This window comes from Mytilus trossulus, chromosome 10 (genome assembly GCF_036588685.1).
Source record: "Mytilus trossulus isolate FHL-02 chromosome 10, PNRI_Mtr1.1.1.hap1, whole genome shotgun sequence".
In the NCBI taxonomy this organism is placed as follows: domain Eukaryota; kingdom Metazoa; phylum Mollusca; class Bivalvia; order Mytilida; family Mytilidae; genus Mytilus; species Mytilus trossulus.
Genome location: NC_086382.1, coordinates 72,555,630 through 72,575,061, shown reverse-complemented (window position 1 = coordinate 72,575,061; position 19,432 = coordinate 72,555,630). Strand labels below are relative to the sequence as shown.

Here is a 19,432-nt window from a genome sequence, read left to right as displayed (position 1 = left end):
GGAATGTTTTTGGTATTTGGTCAAACATATAACTATGTCAACCTCTTCAATTTCTAAGACATTTTAAGTGGTAAACTCTTGATGATTCAGAAATACATGCCTCCGCTCGCAAAACTTCAAACTGCATTATCTCTAAAAGGACTATAGATATTTCAAATATGTTAAATGATAAACGATATACAGTTGAACAACAACATTATAGAAAAAGAATTGGGACAATTTCAAAGTTCATAAAGGTCACAATTTATCATCAAATATATGATGCAATACTAAACTTAAGAACCGGAAGTCGTAGAAACATGGGACTAGCACCATTCAACTCAGGACCACTTAACCTTTCAACTATCACAAGGTCAAGGTCATAGTATACTGTGAAGGTCAAGGTGAAATTTCATCATGACCTGACATTGACCTCAAATTGAAGGTCTCGAACTACTGATCATCTTTGCAGTTTATAGTAGGTTGATATCTGTTACCTTTAAAAAGATATTCACACAATACTATACTTTTAAGAATCATCCCGTTGTAACTTTTGAACAGACGGTCGGACATTTTTGGGCTTATTGTATAAAATGTAGAGCTTGTCGAGAAGAACATTTCATACGCTGTATGTATGCAGCAAAGTCTTATCGTTTTCCTAATATGTAAGCTTGAAATTGCAGCGTAATTTTTGTTTGCACTCGGTGACCTTTGACCTTGGGTGCATATTAAAGGTCATATGAATTTAAGATTATTGGTGAAGGTTACAAGTCTCTATGACTTCCGGTTCTCGAATATAAATTTTTGAAAATATATTTTTAATTTCTAAAGGGAAATAACTCCTTATAAGGGTTAATAACAAATAAATTGTTTATGTTTATAAACATTGCCATCTGTTCTAATACATGCTGTCATTTTCAATTAAATTCTATCTCTAATACTTTTTGAAAAAAATGCAAATAAAAGAAATTGATTCAAGGGGATATAACTCTCAAAGTAGATGATGAAATCCTATGCAGCCTCATATGGTAATACATTATGATGAGATCTACCTTTTGTCCAAATAAAGTCGTGATATCTTTTAACACATTTTGGGGGGACCATGTTGAAAAAAATCAACAAAAGGGAGATAACTTCTTAAGGGGAAGGTGAAATCCTACAAAAGTTCATCTGGTAAAAGTTCATGTTGAGGTCTATTGATGGTTTAATTTTGGTATTGATAACTCCAATAGAAGCGGTAGGAGGGCGAGCCAAACAAATGCTGGAAGAAAAAAAAGAAAAAAAAACATTAGAAAAACAATAAGGTCTTTCCTCACGGAGAGGAAAGACCTTAATTATCAATGTCGCAACGTAGAAATTTCTAGCGCTATGCTTTAAGTTTCTTTCTGAACAATTCGATTTATTATTAAAACTATGGTCGACTGATTCTTGAGTTCTCATAGAACATTGAGAGCTATTGTCAACAACAGTGCGTAGCGACTTGTTTTCAGTAAGTACCTTTGTGTCATTGAAATGTTGGTCGTTGGCGAAATTTTTCTATTTGTTTAAATTCAACCGAATTGATATTTTTTTTGTGGTTTATTTGTCACATAAGTGTCGACTTCCTTTGCGCCTCTTGCAATTGATTCACAAGAGGAGTCGGATTTCAGATTATTGTGAGGGTCCCTTATAGTTTGAATTCTGGAAATAGACTCTTCATTCATTAAAGGTAATTGTTCATCAGTGCTGGTACACTTTAATCTAACTATCGACTTCTGTTTATCTACCAAACATGTTTCTTGTCGGTCAATCCCGTTTGTATTTCTTCCATTGTCTTGTTTCTTGTATGTAAAGGCTCTGACGTTTCTTAGTCTTAGGTAATGACGACATGCTTCCTAAAGGCCATGTATTCCCAGTTCTTATTTTCTCAAGTCCACCTGCCCAATTTTTTTTTATCCTTGGTTATCTCTACAACAGAATGGAAGCGCACCTTTAAAATAGTTTAGTGCATGTATCGTCGTCAAGAAATCATTGTTGTCTTTAAATTATGTTCCCATTCGTCTGTACATGACCATTGCATATGATTTGATTTTTCATTTATTTGTTTATTTCTTCATATGAATAAACGATATTGTTGTTAACAATTTATTAAGAGGAACGTTGTTTGATACTAAATAATAAGGAATTACTATGTTTTATGAAAAACAAAAGTAAAAAGCGAAAGTTAGCTTGTCGGTCTAATAAATTAATAATAATGTAGATTTTAATTAAATAAAGAAAAAAAGAAAAGTTTTTAACACTGACTATTTTAAATCAAAACAATTTTACTGATTTTATTGCAAGAAAAATGAGACTTCAAACCTACCTTGTTGCCCGTTTAATGGGAAACTTGTATTTCAAATGCCAACAGTAAGTCAAACTGCCGAAATACTCAATATATGTTAATATATACATGTATATATATAGATTGGAAATCCTCCCATTTATTTTAAGTAAGCGGGTAAACTATGGTTATTTATAGCAGATCTAAGATATACAGGTACTATGTCGCATGAATAAGCACATTTAATAATTGTTTAAAAGATCATAGTCTTATCACTTTCGTTTTCTTATTTTTTTCGAAATAAAAAGTGCATTTATTCTGAACATGCTGAAGACATTTAACCGGTTTCAGAGTATGATTTCGGAGTTCTTTTTATATAAGTCCAATATGAGGTAGTAATTTTCATAATGACATTATGATTATGCCATGTGATAAATTGCAATTATTTCAGAGGAGATTTTTCAATTTTAACCAATTGTACTAAGGTTATCATATCATGTTCTGTATTTAGAAATAGTAAAATGGCGAGATCCTACAATTCTATCGTATGAATTGTTTGAAATTTGTGACTTTAATAGTTGATTACTTATTATTGGTTTTGCTCGTTGTTGATGATCTATTGTTGTTTTAAAACTTCTATGTCATTTATGGATAGTTTTTGTATTGGCAACTATCGCTTCCCTACATTGAACGTGCGTTTGTCCTGTCGTAGTCTTTTACTAAGCAGTATTGGTTTTGCTCATTCTTGAAGCCACGTTTTGATCTATGAATGCTAACGTTTACGTCATTTGGTGTAAAAGATTAACAAAAAGACAAATTGGGGTCACCGGGCAAAGTTCACAAGGCATTCAAATGGATAAAAACAGAGGAATCATAAAATATAACTAGAAATCCAAAAACATGACAAGCCAGGTTCCTTAACGCCCGTTTACTCTTTGCAAAATTAGAAGACGCGCCATTTTCGCGTTAACGCGGAGGTAAACAAGACAGTTTACATCCATTTACTTTTTATGTCTACTGCAATTTTGAAGTTAACGCGGCGTTATTATGAAAAGTACGCGAAAACGCTGCGTTAACTTTTTACGAACACTAATATTTTTTAGTGCAATGGTATAGAAATTTTAATTATTACTTTGGCAGAAATCATTTATATCAGTTATCAGACTTCCAAATGGCCAAATCTTCAGCTTTAAGTGTAGAATTTTCTTCTTCTTCCTAGCGAAGAACTTAGTCCACTAGACTACCTTTGACGTTTTTTGTATGGGTCTATTTTGTTGTTAATGACATTGGGCTAATGGTATTTTATGTCTTCCTTATACTATTCTTTCTGTTTTGTTTTGTTTTAACTTTAACACGACGTTAAAATGCACATTATTCATTTAAGTAAAACTAATACCTTCCAAATTGATATCCCGGCGCGTGTTTATCATGTTTATGTTAAAAAGCTTGTGAAGTATCTATTGCTTCATAATATTGAGATAGTGGCCGGCGTCATTTCTATAGAGATAATTTACTCTTCAAAGGCTATTCCAGTTAAAGTCACCCTGAGATAATTCATTTACATCAAGTATTGAGACGATCAAAGCTGTATTTTCTATCATGATTTGTTTCTTGTATATTTCTCTGTAGCGATTATATCTTACACATATCAATGAACTGAAAAAACGACGAACAATAGAGTCACGATTGGTACTTCTAGTTTGTAAGTTAAATGAAAGATGCACCGTTTTCGTCCAATGTAATGAATGTCTCGTTGTGTTAAATTCATGTTAAATTCAAAATCTGCAATGGATCAACACTTTAAATGTTTTCCATCTGATATGAAGAGATAGTGTATGTACTTTTTCCTGACAAATCCCACAGGTAGATGGGTTTGCCCGATTTGTCACTATTCGCATTATAATTCCTCGTGTTGTTCTACTGACGTTAACATGGATTGGAACTGCAAGATTATATGTCTAAATGCTGCTTTATGTTAGCTGCTGCAAAATATTTGTTTTCAATTTAGTAAATCTTTAAGCTGTACATGTACATGTATAACCAGGTTACTTGCTGTCTTAATGTACAACGTCGAAAACTCGGTGTAAAGATAATCAGTTATTGTTATGTATATTTGGTAATAACGAGACGATTGTTAGCTTTGCTTTTATAAATGTGATTTATTCCCATCACACTAACCCATATCTTGTCTCCTTCCAATAGAGGAAAAACAGTTTTGATAGAAACAGTACATGCTGTATTTGTTGGAGACCTTTGACGCTGACATTGGTTCTCATATCTATTAGTTTTAAGGCAAATAAGTGAAATGTATCTTAATGATTCGTTTGGTGCGTTTCCCCTCAACCTTGGTATGTCGATATTTAAAGACAAGTACAACTCGTATGTTCCATTATGAATGATATTAATGATATCCCTTTTTACATCTATGAATTTGTTTTGCTCTACTGGACACCATGTTAAATTAACATTTTGTTTTGTCACAGTTTTGATGTTACTCCAGTTAACATGCAATGTTAAACTTTTGAAGTCATTTGATCGTTCACCTAAAGTATTTTCTCCTAAAATATGTTCTTTTCTATGTCCTTCCAATGCTTTTATTCGTATAAAAAGTACGATAACTGCTATAACTAATCCTAGGCATATAATAGCAATGATTACAGCCATGACAACCAGTTTGGTACAGGTTGTTGAAGTCCTACGATAAGGTCGGTTGTTTTTATTTGTTCCTTTCTCAAGAAGTTCATTCGTTTCATCGCTCTTTACCTCATTTTGTTTTTCCTCTCGTTCAATGTGTTTATTGGTAACGACATTATCTACGTCTTCCTCTGATTTGTGAACACTGGCAATATGTATAGGATTTGAACCAGAGCAATTGGTTGATATAGCTTTATCGCTTCTGTATGTATGACATGCAGGACTTCCATTTTTAGCCAAAAAGTTTCCTATAGATTCACTTTTATGAATTGCTCCGACAATCTTGTCGAATGAGGGTTCAACTTGATTTATACTGCTGTTTGAGTTTGTGCTCAATCTCGACGGTTTATTTGGATGTGTTTCGTTTTGAAATGATTCATTCATTCGCTCGATTCTTTCATCTACAACTAGAGAACATTGCAAATCAAAAGTTGCTTTTGGGATTATTCATTACAAATTTTATAATACTGGATATGATAAAATTAATTCTTGGTTGGGGCAAGTATGAGAAGTTAAACAAAATATTTCCATATCACAAACAATTGATTTAAAAAAATCGAACAAATAAGTCATTGAACATTTGCGAGTACCAGGCAATATACATTTCATGTCCAACAAACCGCTTTATTTAATCGTCACACACTTTCCCTACTTTTCTTCCCGTTGGAATGCCTTTGTCTTGTACACAAATCCTATTCTTGAAATATTCATGAAATGTGCCAATGGGAGTCTAAAAACAAAAACAAGTGCCCGCTAAATCAAATCAATAGCTTTTCTCTTTATATTCTCACCGCATCAGCTTATGTTTAAGTTTGTTCTAAATATATTCACAAAATGTATATGTAGTATATACATACATTTGAACCTGAATATCAATATGAATTCAAGTTTTTATAAAAAAAAATGTCATAATACAATACCCCGTCAATTGTACTCGTCTTAAATTACAAGCTGAATAAATATTATAAACTTGACCTTGCTGAGAGATAGTGTAGCCCCATTCGCTACACATTCAGTGATAAACCAACATGATATAAAAAAAATCGGAAACATTTTTTATATAAATATGCCTATTAGAATTTATTAAACTGTTTCAGAAAGGGAATTTGCAGGCACACATATCAATCGAACTCGGTACACACCTCTCCTGGGGATGGAGAGTACAATATCCAAGTATAACAAATATTTTTCGAGATTTTCAACACTCCCTAGTATGACAAAATATGCTTCGAGGCTTTCGAAAATATATGACCGATAGAGAGAGTCTTGCCCGAACTCAGTTACGTATACATTTATATAGATAGATTTGAGAATAAAACACACGTTGATTTCCAACTTACTCTTTGACTATGTTTATTTTCAAATTTATTTAAGTTACAATAATAATAATAATTCTCACCTTGAAATTTGAAATCGTCGTAAATTGTACAGTTTTCCACATTCGTTTCAAAACCATTCGGTAATGTAGCTTGATCCGTATGTTTTTCGCGTAATGAAAGGTGTTTGTCAAAAGATGTATCTGCTCCTTGATCTGTTGGCGATGAAGGCATTTTTGTTGAAAAACATTTTGGAAAGGCATAAAATATGGACCACGGAAATTTCCTGTTAAAAGGACTCTTTAAATAGTAACATGTAATGTTTAAATTTAAATTTTGTCATGGGACGGAAGATTGTTATTCAGCAGAATACTACGACAACAACGAAAAATAACAATAATTAAAACTGTATACCAAAAATATGTAAACAGGTGCGGGAAAAAGGATTAATGTCACTTCTGTTAATGTTACTTAGATATATCAAAAGTGTTCTTCCTTTCAGTAATACACATATTCTATATTTAATGCGGTAATACACCTTTTCTAAATTTAATTAAAGCACACCCTTTAACCTAGATTTACTTTCAAATTAGTTAATTTTTAAATCTTATTGCCAAATCGTTAAAAATACATTAGATTTATTAAACGCTTCAATTGCAAAACAAAATTAATTTTAGTATGAAATAAGCATCTAATTTACTATTCTTTGTATCTGTTCTTTTTGTGTTTCAAAACTTTACAAAACTATTACAAAGATTTTACTATTATACCGCAGTCCCACTAGGCCCGGATCGCACTATGATCTGTTATAAAACTGCAAATTTTGACGATCGTAGTCGGGTCGTGCAATCGCAGTAAGGTCGTAGTACGGTCGTGGTGAGGTCTTCATGATCGTGATGAGCGTGGCCAACTTTGAAAATAGTCGTGGTGCGGTCGTGGCGAAATCAGGTCGAGGTGAAAGCGTAGTGATAGCGCACTAAGGACGTGGTAATATCGCAAAGGTAGCTGTACCATCGTTGCGACAGTGTAGGGAAAGCGCGATTCTAGTCTGCGAGACTTAGCCACGATCACACAGCAACATTACTACGACTTTACTACAACCATTACGTTCTTACCGCGACCCAACCACACTTCCACCACGACTATACCACGTTTACACCACGCTGTTTAAGACCATAGTACTATTCTATCATGTCCATGTTCAGAATAGACGTAATAAACATAAGCTTATACTATTCTATAAAATATTAAATGGGATGACACCTGCATACTTATATGAGTTAATCCAGCCATATCTTCCCAGTCAAACCCCTTATACTTTGAGGAATGAAAATAACACTTTTCACCCGCCTCTTGCTAGAACTAGCTCTTATTTTAATAGTTTCATTCCTTCCACTATAAGACTTTGGAATAGTCTTCCTTTGAGCTTACAAAAGTCACCAAGTTTGGGTATATTTAGAAGTGGACTGGATAAGTTTTATAGGACTGGTGATATATTTAAACCTTTAACTATGGGATAAGGAAACTTAATATAAGTCATTGTCAACTCAGAAATAATGCTAGCAACCTTAAATCTCATTTATTTAATCAGTTCTTATCTGAGAACACTTTTTGCACAAACTGTAACCATCCTGTTGAGGATAACAAACATTTCTTTTTTTATTTGCCCTAAGTATAATGATGTAAGACAGATCCTCCTTGATTCCATTTACTCCATTGTTGATAATGTTGACATAAATATTGAATTACTACTTTTTGGAAACAGATTATTATCATATGATATGAATATTGCTATTTTTAAATCTGTTCAGAAATATATCAGTGACACTCAACGTTTTGTTTGAAACTTACTTAATTTTTGTTTCATCTAGTTTTATTTTTTATTTTTTTATTTTTTTTCTACACTCCAACGTTAATTCATTTATTCCACTAAGCAAGCTTAGTGTCTCCTTCAAGCCATATATATATTTCTAATGCCTTATAAAGGATATTTGCATGTTTCAAGGTAATTTAAATAACTGATGATTAATTGCCTATATATTTATTTATACTTTGCATTTATTAAGTAACACTGTTAACATATTTTGCTCGTGCGTGCTCACAAGTAGCATGCATGTTCCACTAAATTGCATTATTTTAAATACAGTTGTTGTATAAATTGAATCATACCTTGTACATGTATTATGGAGAGAGCTTTTATAGGCTGTGCCTGTTGCTCAATCCTTTTCATATCTTAATGAATAAAATATGTTTAAAATCAAATATCATGTCCATGCCGTCTTTATCACGCTCTCTTGTCCTATTTTCCCAACGTCTCAACGATGCTTGACACATCATTCACTAAGCATCGTCATTTGATTTGATGGACCAGCAATAGGTTGTAATAAAGGTACGATTGTTCGAACATATCTCTAATGGGTCATGATTCGTTACTATTAGATCTCCCTCTATGTCTACATCCAGTAAGTCCCAGTCCCACTAGACCTCGATCGCACAACGCTCGTCGCGATCTAAAATTAATTCAGATCGTGGTGAGGTCGCGGTATGAGCGGCATGAAAAGGTAAATTTCCGTTGGTTTCACGATGCTACTACCTCCTTATTACGCTTCTACAACGATCCCGCTACGATTATACCACGTTATCTGCACGCCTTTTTACGATTATCACGATATTACTACGCTCATCGCGTTTTCAATACGACAATACCACGAGTCATCCGATTGCAACACGATCTTACCACGCTTTTTCTGCGATTATAGCACGCTCTAACCAAGATTATACTACAATGTACGTTCATACTTCGATCTTACAACGTTCTCAGCTATAACGTCAACATCGTGTTCCAAATAAATACTGTTTCATTCCTTATATTTCTAATTTGTACGTATATGTCTCGGAAACAGAACACGTGGGCGTGCTAGTAGGAGTAGATGTAGAGGCATAGGGAGTTCTGATAGTAACGAATCCTGATCAAGAAGAGAAGTCGGACCGACCAATATAAACTCAATCAAATTCATTGCTTTTCAATCAAGCTCTTTGACGATGATTTAGTGAACGATAGCAGGAATGACACAGGTGTGTCAAGCATGGTTAAGCCGTTGGAGAAAAAGGACATGAAGTCCAAATTGCATACAGACAAACAAAACATGGAGTGTTTTTATATATTTCATGCGAAATAAATAATAAGCAGAATGATGGTAGTATGAACGTAGTCAGGTCATGAGAAGAGGGTGATGTGGACGGCATGGGCGTGCAAGAATCGTACTATGGTCTTGAACAGCGTGGTGTAAACGTGGTATAGTCGTAGTGGAAGCGTAGTTGGGTTGTGGTGAGAACGTGATGGTCGTATTGAATTCGTAGTAAAGTCGCTGTGAGATCGTAGCGTAGACACCCCGAATAGAATCACGCTTTCGCTACGATCTCGCTACGATGGAACAGCGACCGTTGCGATCTTACCACGACTTTAGTGCGCTCTCATTGCGCTGCTACTACGACCAGCTTTCGCCACGACCGCGCCATGATTGTTTTGAACATGTTCAAAGTTGTCCACGTTCAACACGATCTAAAAGACCTCACCACGACTGTACTACGACCTTACTGCGATCTAAACGAACGTGCTAATATCGTCAAAATTTGCATTTTTTACAGATCGTAGTGCGATCGTGGCCTAGTGGGACTGCGGTATTACCTCAAAATTATGAGTACTAGTATTCAGCTGTTTAAAGATCACTTTATATAATATATGGATTAATACCATAATTCAATATTATTAGTTAACATGTTTTTGATACACATATAGGTATCACACAGTAAACCATCTTTCATATTGTTTATATATACAAAACCAATATTTCAGCATTGATAATACAATTGAAAAATATAAAGGAAAACTACTAAGCTCTTCTAGCACAGCTATAAAGTAAGAAGATGTTTTGTTTACTTCATATCTTAAATTGGATTTATGTAAATTTGCTGTAATCAATATTCTTTCTTTCTTGAATGCTGCATAGCTAGTTTTAAACGGTTCCGTTTTTAAACATACCTGCTATTTCACTGCCATATATTAAAATGGGTTTTATTTTATGGCCATATATATGTCTGTAATACGGTCATATGTATGTACTAGAGTAGAAATACTTGGGATGGAAGATGATTAAGATCTTTGCAATCCCGAATACAACTTTTAGTGTTGTTTTGTTTTGTATAATTCCTCCTTTCCTTGGTTAAAACAGGAAAACAAAATGTCTTCCAAATTCCTAATAAGCTGTAATTTTCTGTTTTTAATTTGTGACCACAACCCTGTCCATTTGAAGTGATCTCACCCTTTGGCACAGTTTCCACATGCTGATTTGTTATTGCAATACATGTATAAAGATACAGTTGCGTCCAGATAGTGCATATTAATAACATTGTAGCATTAATAAATTGGGATATTTCAAAGCCCTTAAGCATAAGCAAATAAAATGGCTCTGTAGAAAATCGTGCTGCGGGATACCTTTTTTTCTCTCAGTATTATAGTTCGTTATGTTCACCATTTCATCAGTTAATATGTAAAGTTTCCACTGTGCCAAAAAAAAAACCAAAACAAACCTCAAGTTAAGGTTATATATTATGTAATTAAGATAATACCCAAAAAACATGTGTACACCGTGTCAGATTTGCTGTAAATGCTTTAGTTTCAGGGATATAAGCCAAAAACTGCATGATATCCCTATCTTCTATTTTTAGTCATGTCAATTGAACATTTTGGTCATGTTGACTTATTTGTAGATCTTACTTTGCAGAACGTCATTGCTGTTTACAGTTTATTTCTACTTATGATAGTTTTCAAGATAATAACCAAAACCCGGTATTTTTTCTTAAAACTACCCATTTAGAGCAGCAACTCAACAACAGGTTGTCTTGAATCGTCTGTAAATTTCAGGGAAGATATATCTCAACCTGATAAACATTTTACCCTTATATTCTTTTTCTGTCATGTCGGCCATCGTGGTTGGCGGGCAAGATCATCGGAATTTATTTTTTAAACCAGATACTGTACCTTAACGATGATTGGGGCAAAGTTTGTGAATATTTGGCGCACAAGTTTCAGTGGAGAAGGTAACGACGTCGGACTACGCACCCGTTGAGAGATGAGAAAAGCTCACTTGGCCTTTTTGGCCAGGTATTAAGATAAAAATCTTTAATTCCAGTATTTTTTTGATTTTACAGTTGTTCGATAATTCGTCATGCGAGTTCCAGTTACAAATATTGTACATAGTGTTAACGTGCAAACGGATTGGCGGACGGACATTTTGCCTATAAGAATTATACAATATTGATTTGCTGATAATGTCGGTACCTTAGTTCTTGTTTGTAGCGTCTGCAGTAACTAGATATTGTCACAAATTTGGAGGTAAATTTCTGTTTATGATAATATGTTATAGGCTGAAGACTTTAATCACAACTCCCTCATGATCTAAGACTACCCATTCGGCTTAGGTTTTCTGTTTATTTAGCTTCTTAGCAAGCTGTTTGAACTAAAGATTGCAAACGAGACAACTCTCCGCCATAAACTAAGAGAGACCGTACGACCTTCAACAATTAAAAACACCCATTGAGCATCGGGGCTGGTTCTATTTTTAATGCTCAATCTCAGCACGGTTGAATACTGATTTTAGTATGGATAAGGATCCAAAGAAATTTTTCACGAACAAATTATCATATACAAAATTCCGGAAAGGTTACAAATCTTAGGGTAAAATAAATAGTGACGTCAATAATTCGTTTTTTAAATATAAAACATAGTGAAGCAGACAAAAAACTGCAAGTACAGACTGCAGGTCATGCAGGTGTCACTGCCGGCTTTGTTTGTATAGGCCGGATTCTGCAACATTATTCAACTGTATTTGTTATAACAGAAAAACAAATACATGGAGTATCCACCCATGATACCAAAATCAGTACATTCTCAACAAAGTACACATAAAAGCGAACTATGTACAGTGATAGGGGCTTTTATTGGTGCTCTTTGTCTCAGTCACAGTAAAACCTTCAACACGGAGCCAAAAATTCTCACCTCACTGCAAGTGCATTATGTTTATTGCTTTACAATAGTGAGGTAGTTTCCGGCGTCTGTCCTGTAGATATAATTTACTCCCAACATGCTAATCCAGATAAAGTCTCCCTGAGATAAATCCTTTACATCAAGTATTGAGATGGTCATGGCTGTATTCGGTACCATGATTTGTTTCTTGCATATTTCTCTGTAGCGATTATATCTTACACAAATTAATGACCTGAAACGCTGACGAACAATCGAGTCATGGCGGGTGCTTCTGGTTTGTAAGTTCAATGAAAGATGCACTGTATATATACCACTGGTTTGTATGGAAAATTTTGTACCATTCTCTTCCAATGCAATGAATGTCTCGCGGGGTTGATCCCATGTTAAATTAAAAATCTGTGATGGATCAACACTTTTAATGTGTTCCCATCTGATATAAAGAGATACTGTTTGAATTGTTGGTAATGGTAATACATGTGCACGTTGAGCCATAGGATTTATGTCATTCGAGCAGTTCAACTCATGATGATTGTCATGGTGATGATTGCGTTCTCTCGGCAAAAAGAAATACAGTATTATAACGGTGGCAACACATATTATGAACGTGATAACATACGGTGTATATTTCTTAACATTTTGAAAACATAAACATGTACAACACGATTTGTTTTTCTTATTTGAACATTCGTTAATAGCATTGTTAGTTTCATTGTCTGTACTTTCAACTCCAACATCCCCATGATTACTAACATGAATCAAACAATCACATTTGTGTTTCGTTTGAGTTTCAAGTTGATGATTAGTGTTTACCTCGTGTTGTCTCCCTTGATCCTGTCGTGGTGGCAATGCTGAAATGTTACTTTGCTTACCAGAAATATTAGGAAGGTCAACGATACTTGGTGGTTTTATATCACTTGTGTCTTGTTCAGATAAGAGATGAGTTTCCTCTTCATGTGATGATGTGCTTGTATCGACGTGAGGCAATGTACTTGAATCGATATGTGACGGCGCCCTTGTATCGATATGTGACAATGTACTTGAATCAATATTTGACGATGCACCTGTATCGATATGTGACGAGGTACTCGTATGCGAAATGTTATCAGCTGTTAAATTTGTAAAGCTATCGTCCAAAGGAAAGGTATTTCCATGTCTGCTCAGTTTAGACTGTCGAATGTCTATCATGTTTTCTTCTTCGCCATTTTTGATTTGTTTGCATGTCTGGTCAGTTACACATTGATGGCTAACAGATCCGTTCATTTCTATTTTACTAGTATCCATTATCAATTATAAATCCGAATTTATATTTATGTCAACATTTAGATGTGATTCTGATGCTTGTCTACATTTTACACATGTAGTGTTGAGTATATAAAGATTACAAATGGCGGTGTAAAGATTGCATATAGATATTTATATATCTTATATATTTTGGAGATTTCCAGATTAAAATAGTCTTTAAAAAATCTAGGTAATACCCACTATCTATATATAACCGTATAGATACTAGTATTTAAACTGTATTTTAAAGTTATTTGAACATTTTTATTTTTTTTTCGCCAAAAAATGTACTGCAATTTACTTGTTAACTTCTGTTCTTACCTGCATCGCAAACGCTAAAGCAGGTCTATTGACCTCTTTCATCAAACTTCTCTTGGCTTCTATGGAAGGGAATGATTATTTTTAGTCTGTAGCTTGACAATAATGAGTTGAGGCGTGTAATAAAGTTTTTGATCTGCCGTACAGCAACTTCATGTTAACTGATAGTTTGAACTTTTATTTTTAAAACAACTCTTTCTGTTCAATGATAATGCTTGTTAAATATTACTTGGATTGAAATAAAACTGAAACAATTGCATGCAGTGATACAGTTCAACACCCAGTAGTGTTGGTTTTTTCTCTCGCACGAATGCATTCACTTCACGGATTAATAGTTATTGTACTATCCGATTCAGTGGTTGGACGCTTGTAATAGGAAATGTAAATGGGAGGAGCTTAGAACAGTGATTAAAATTCATCTCGGAAGTTTTTCACTGACTATCTCCGTATCTTCGCACCAGTAAAGAATGAAAGAATCAAACAAAATAATGCAATAGCCACAAAAATTATTTTCTGTAAGTAGTATAGACCAATGCGTACACAACATATAAGGACAATAGAAATTCGAAGGGAGGAGGGGACTTTTAACTTACTTGATCCATACCTCCTTTTTCGTACACTTGTCAAACTTCCTAACTCAAACATGATGGTTCCCTTAACTTTTAAAGCAAACGAATGCCAGGTTGGAGAAGAACAATATGATATTCTTTTAATTAATTTCTGTATTAAATACTTCAAAATTTTTAGAAATACTTATAACAAAATACACATGTAGCTAATAAGGTCACAAAAACCTTAAAATATTGTTTGAAGGAGGCCATGTCCAACCCAGTGTATTTAATTAATACAATTGCTTACAAGCGGTCTTTTTGGTTTGGTACCTGGTTTTTTTTGTCAGAATAAATCTTCCCAAAATATGTCACTGGACTAATCATTTCCATCTGGTATGAAATGGTTTTCTTTGTGAATTAAGCATGTTTAACATATTCATCTTTTGACTGTCGCAATCAGCAACCATTCCATTTATCTATTGTTCGTTTCTCTGTTGTTAGGAAAGAAAGAATATCTTCCCAATTTCTCTGTTTATAACTACATGTTCTATTGGCTTAGCAACTGTTACAGGTGACCTGATATGTACTAAATTCTGCGTCCACACTTAGTCTTGTAGACATTTAAAAAATAAGAATTTTAAAGTCAAAATGCTTTGTTTGTTCTTTTTTATTAAACCTGTTTTCTTTATTTGTTCACATTTTTACAGTTAATTGGTCGTCACATTGGTAGAATGGATAAACGTAGTATTTCTGTTATTTATTGGTTGCGCATATATTTACTAACGTTTATCATCATAGTTTATATGGACACACACACATATGTCTAATTATAGATTTATTATTTTATTTTATAATAATAGTCATCACCAGTAAAATAGTATTTTATGTTTTTGAGTAAAATATATAGGAAGTGTACCCAATAAAGGTAAAACTTTACAAAGGACATAGATGGATATGTTATTTCAAAGAAAACAAACAGTCAAGAAGTGTGTAAACCAATTTAGTTGTATTCGTATATACTCATTCTGGAATAATAGTTTAATGATGTTTTTAAACGCGATATTCTATAATGTTTCGAAGATTGTTAAACCCCTGTACTATAGAATGATCTTTTATTCTCATAAACCAAATACATAGTTACAGAGAAGATATTACAATAATATATATAACATATGTAAGACATAGCATGTGTGAAATACAAAATTAATATGATAAATATTTACACAAACGATAAATAAACATATAGTTGTATTAACCAGGAGGATAGACTTTCACAGAATAGATTTAATAAATCTACAAAGTTTCTCAAGTTCAACAATATTTTGGGTTGAACATACTTGTTTGAATTTGATAACATTTATATTTTTAATACAATAATGAGGTAAGTATTGCATCTTTCATCTTTGAAATATTTACAAGACATGATATAATGGTATTCATCACCAATGTCAGCTGAGCCACAAAGGTGACACAATCTTTCAGATCTTGGTATGTTGCGCCACCTTCCCGTCTCAATGGGCAAACGGTTATTCCCACATGTAAATTTACATAAGGTTATTAATAAATTAAATTTAAGAACATACTCACCCCTTCTCGTCCAATGAAAAGTCAGTTTTCCCCCTCTAATTTTCATAGTACATGGTTTTCCATGCACTATGAAATGCTATACATGAATGACTTTTCATTGTCAGTTAACTATGAAAGTGAACTCTTAATAACTGCACTAACAAAGTATACAACTCCCTGAGGCATTTTCCTGGGAAAAAATGTCTACTGATTAAAGGTGATAGAGCAAAGATTAAAACAAAACATTTTTAATTTTGCAAATTTTCATACATTTTCTAATGTTACACATACATGTATATAGAATTATAAACAAAAATAATTGGGGTAACTTAGGGATATAGGTAAAATAGTATTTATTTACTTTATATACCTGACATTTGAGGGATTTTCTTTCTTTCAAGAAAACAATGTCAGACTGCTGATATATACAGCAAAGGATTTTTTTCAAAGAAACACATGTACAATACATGTAAATTTATCAATAAAAAGTAAGCATTTAATGTTGAATGGTCCGAAATCAAATATTTATATGGAGAGTTTTATATTTATAAAAAAAATCAAATTTCAAAAAGGGAATTTTTATAATATTATGTTGCTTTTTAAAAGAAAAAAATCTCAAGATAAATAAGTATTAAACTTTACCTTAAGCAGAGGAAAAACAATTTATCCATTTGGTCCTGACAAACTATGTCAGAGCTATTTCATTCCATCCATTGTAATGATGATTACCAATGTTTTACATTTAGTTCATTATAAAAAGTGAACTCTTATTCAGGTTTGACTATTACAATGGGAAAGGATCATTTTGTAAGGTCACTCGAAAGTATGAATATGTTCTAAATTGGTCAGACAATACTTGGTCATGTTTTATGAAGATTTAAGACCTCGGCTTCGCCTTGGGCTTAAATCTTCATAAAACATGACCAAGTATAGTCTAACCTATAATTAGTACTGATAAATAGTGTTCAAATTTAAAAACATTTTTGTACAATCTATAACACAGCCCCTTGGGCGAAGTGTTCATTTCTGTTGACCATTCTTGAATGAACTGATCTCTTAATCTTTGTTGAACACTCAATACAGCCCAACGTTTCTCAAATAAGTTGTGACTTTGCCATATATTTGACATTCCACAATCATCAAAAATTTTCTTTATATATAATATCCATTTACTATCATAACCATAGTTATTATAATTTACATATAACAGCTTATATAATAAACATGATATTTTGCTCTCTTTTCCTTCTTGTAAACGACACCAGAAATTTACTGATACTGATACTGATAATATCTAGAAATAATCCCGTTTCGTTTTAGAGTCCTGCTTATTAACGTCAAGAGTCATAACGGTATATTTATACAAGCTCCAATAACAAGTAAAGTCCCTAACTTGATACTGAATTTATCAGAGTATAATTAATTAATGGAAAATTTAATCAATTAATATTTGTAAAAAAAATATTTCAATGAAAGCACTTTCTTGGAGAAAAGAAGTCGTTTCGATATTTTATTTTCAAGTTTCTTTTCCGGAAAATGATACCTATTTCAAATTGCTCATAAGCTTACTCATGCTAGGTGTTTATTGGTTGAGTTGAAGTCATAAAAGGGTATGGTTATTATAAAGGCCCGACCCAACAACAACTTCACCTACTGATTACGTTGACAGACTGACTGACTTGTTGAAACATAATACTCATCGCATCTTTGTTTCATCGGGTATTTAGGTGTCAGACCACAAATTCACACCTTTTATAACTGTTTTTGAAAGAAGCCCAACTCTGATACAAAGTAGTGCTTTTGGTGTCATTGTTTTCTACAACTAACCAACAAATTTAATGAAATAAAACATTTGGTGAAAGAAAAATTATTTAGACCATTTTGAGAAAACATAACTACTCTTATCTATGCATTACAAATTGAGGATTCATGAACTTCAAAATGTACTTATTTAAAATTTCAAGAAAACCAGGCGTTATTTTCAGTAGTATTTGGCTCCTTAAAGACAGTTCTTTTATACAAGACTTTAAACATAGGTTAAACAATGGCATGCAGATACGGGGCGCCGAATGGGACTCTTGTGGTTTTGTACTCAAAATTCAATTTTGTACGGACAAAAGTGACTTTTGTTCAACAAAAATAAGTTCAGTTTAACAAAATTTGTATCATACTACAAATTTAAAATTTTGTCATACAAAATTATCTATCAGCGGACAAAAGTCACTTTTGTCATGACAAAATTCATTTTTGTTACACAGACTTGACTTTTGTTACCTAATTTGAAAATTGGGCGACAAAAGTCAATTTTGTATTCAAATTAGTTTAGTTTGGTTTCTGTGAACTAATTTGCATACAAAATCGACTTTTGTTACACAAAATTGACTTTTGTTACACAAAATTGACTTTTGTTACACAAAATTGACTTTTGTTACACAAAATTGACTTTTGTTACACAAAATTGTTACACAAAATTGACTTTTGTGAGACAAAATTGACAAAATTGACTTTTGTCTCAACAAAATTGACAAAATTGACTTTTGTCTCAACAAAATTGACAAAATTCACTTTTGTCTCAACAAAATTGACAAAATTCACTTTTGTCTCAACAAAATTGACAAAATTGAATTTTGTCTCAACAAAATTGACAAAATTGAATTTTGTAATTTTGTCTCAACAAAATTGATTTTTGTCTCACGAAAGTCAATTTTGTCTCATAAAAGTAAATTTTGTTGTTACAAAATTGAATTTTGTCGTCACAAAAATGAATTTTGTCGTCACAAAATTGACTTTTGTCTCAACAAAATTGACAAAATCGACTTTTGTCTCAACAAAATTAACGAAATTGACTTTTGTCTCAACAAAATTGACAAAATTGATTTTTGTCTCAACAAAATTGACAAAATTGACTTTTGTCTCAACAAAATTGACAAAATTGATTTTTGTCTCAACAAAATTGACAAAATTGACTTTTGTCTCAACAAAATTAACAAAATTGACTTTTGTCTCAACAAAATTGACAAACTTGAATTTTGTCTCACAAAAGTCAATTTTGTCTCACAAAAGTCAATTTTGTCTCACAAAAGTCAATTTTGTCTCACAAAAGTCAATTTTGTCTCACAAAAGTTAATTTTGTCTCACAAAAGTCAATTTTGTCTCACAAAATTGAATAGTACCTCACACAATTGACTTTTGTGATTTAATTTCCATATCAGGTAACAAAAGTCATTCTGTATGCAAATATGTTTAATATATTTGCATATAGACAAAATTGACTTTTGTCATGACAAATATTAATTTTGTCTACAAAAATGAATTTTGTCATGACAAAAATGAATTTTGTCTACATAAATGAATTTTGTCATCACAAAATTGAAGTTCT

At 32.8% G+C, this 19,432-nt stretch overlaps 2 protein-coding genes across 3 annotated transcripts in view; one reads left to right on the top strand and one right to left on the bottom strand.

Moving 5' to 3' along the window:
- The window catches only part of LOC134688505 (serine/threonine-protein kinase MARK2-like), a 107,816-nt gene that overhangs the window by 39,445 nt on the left and 48,939 nt on the right, over positions 1-19,432 (top strand). The gene's annotated exons all lie outside the window — the stretch shown is intronic.
- Positions 1,317-6,721, bottom strand: LOC134688503 (uncharacterized). Of its 2 annotated transcripts, XR_010101821.1 has the most exons (3): positions 6,375-6,721; positions 3,678-5,382; positions 1,317-1,926 (listed from the first exon to the last, which is right to left on the bottom strand). XR_010101821.1 is itself a non-coding variant. In XM_063549275.1 (2 exons), the coding sequence occupies exons 1-2, from the start codon at positions 6,523-6,525 to the stop codon at positions 4,385-4,387; spliced, it is 1,149 nt and encodes a 382-aa protein (XP_063405345.1). In that variant the 5' UTR covers positions 6,526-6,721; the 3' UTR covers positions 2,897-4,384. The 2 variants fall into 2 exon arrangements, 1 of the variants encoding a protein (XP_063405345.1); XM_063549275.1 differs by lacking the exon at positions 1,317-1,926 and having other exon boundaries at positions 2,897-5,382.